Consider the following 1,438-nt stretch of genomic DNA (forward strand, 5'->3'; position numbering starts at 1 on the left):
CTAATAATATATTTATTTTTAAAATAATTTTAAAGCTTTATTTAAAAAAATTAAGAGGCTGCAGCAGTTTAAGATTCTAGTCTAAAAAAAGAAGATAAAAGAAGTTTTACGCCAACAAAGAGGATTGATAACTGTTTTGAAAGTAAACTCTTACTTAGTCATTTAGTTTGTTATAGAGAACATCTAAATACCTAAGATAAGATATGATTTGTATACCAGAATCCCCATGAAAGGCAAATATCGAGACTAGCGCGATTAAGATAACGATCTGAGTAAGAGCATCAAAGTGATCAGCATAATTCTATAGTATTCGGTAGAACAGATTGATTTGGCAAAAGCTAGTTAGATATATTATTTTTGTAAACCTTATGATTTACATATCTTTCTAGGAAAACATTTGTCTCAGGATATTACACAAAAGAATTTATGAAGTGGGCGGCAAAGATCCTCTTATGGGAGGATGTTTTCAGTATTTATTTATCGTCTTGTTTTCGGGCAACTAACACAGATTTCTTTTAAACAAACATTATTAAAGGTGGTACACCCACATTACTTCGAAAATGCTGTTATCAACTGCTGTTTCAAACGCATACGCGCCTCATCGAACTCAGGTATATTCGCCAAATTTATATCTTCGCCCATATCCAAGCGATGATCGTACAGCTCTTCGCCAAAAACATCATTCCAATCTGAAATGAGGAAGCATAAAAACCAAATGCATATTAGAAGCCAAAATGCATGGACATTAGGGTGGTCCAAAAACTCGTGGGGGGAGTAAAGTTCGAAACTTTAATTCTCTCGTCCCCTAGGAGAGTTGGATAGTTCTATATCGAAAAAATATAGTCCTTTATTATTTCAAAATCAAAAAAAAAATTCGCAAAAATTATTCGTAGAAATGGTATAGAGTTCTCGAAAATCAAAATTTTTCGATCGGAAAACTCAGTTTCTCCGCAGGAAACTTCCAATAATAATACCGTAATTTTTTGAGTTCAAAATAAAAAACGGTGGTATATTTTTTCGGTGTAACACTACCCTTTTACCCTTTTTGGACCACCCTAAAGTGTGTACATCAATCAAATGTACATGTATGTATATGTAAATCTAAAACGCTCACCTCTACTAAAATTCTGTGCATGAAAACGCACCCAAAGCGTATAACGGAATATGGTTGTGCGCATTGAATAGCCCATCACTTTGATATTCAACAGTTTTGGCTTATCACTATTAGGATGCTTTGTTGGTTCTATGCCCGGGCGTGGATACTGACTGAAAGCCACATGTTCTTCGCCCAAGCCGATGCCCTGCAACAGTGGATACAGGCTTTTACCTTCTCTGCACGTCAATTGTTCATATGCAGGCGCTGACGCGTTGCAAAGCGGTAGTGGGGGCAAATGTGCTAAGTCCACTAAAGTTGGATAAATGTCCACCAGTTCGGCGA

General features: G+C 36.0%; 1 protein-coding gene across 1 annotated transcript; it reads right to left on the reverse strand.

The window, feature by feature from the left end:
* Positions 1-423: 423 nt before the first annotated feature.
* On the reverse strand, positions 424-1,433 carry LOC108355458 (iduronate 2-sulfatase-like; the record flags this gene model as incomplete). Its single annotated transcript, XM_017606621.1, has 2 exons — positions 424-689; positions 1,115-1,433. Coding segments are annotated over 2 exons (459 nt in total), but the record flags the coding sequence as incomplete, so codon positions are not given.
* Positions 1,434-1,438: the final 5 nt, after the last annotated feature.

Source organism: Rhagoletis zephyria, unplaced genomic scaffold (genome assembly GCF_001687245.7).
Source record: "Rhagoletis zephyria isolate East Lansing unplaced genomic scaffold, Rhagoletis_zephyria_1.1 Rzeph_scaffold_45941, whole genome shotgun sequence".
In the NCBI taxonomy this organism is placed as follows: domain Eukaryota; kingdom Metazoa; phylum Arthropoda; class Insecta; order Diptera; family Tephritidae; genus Rhagoletis; species Rhagoletis zephyria.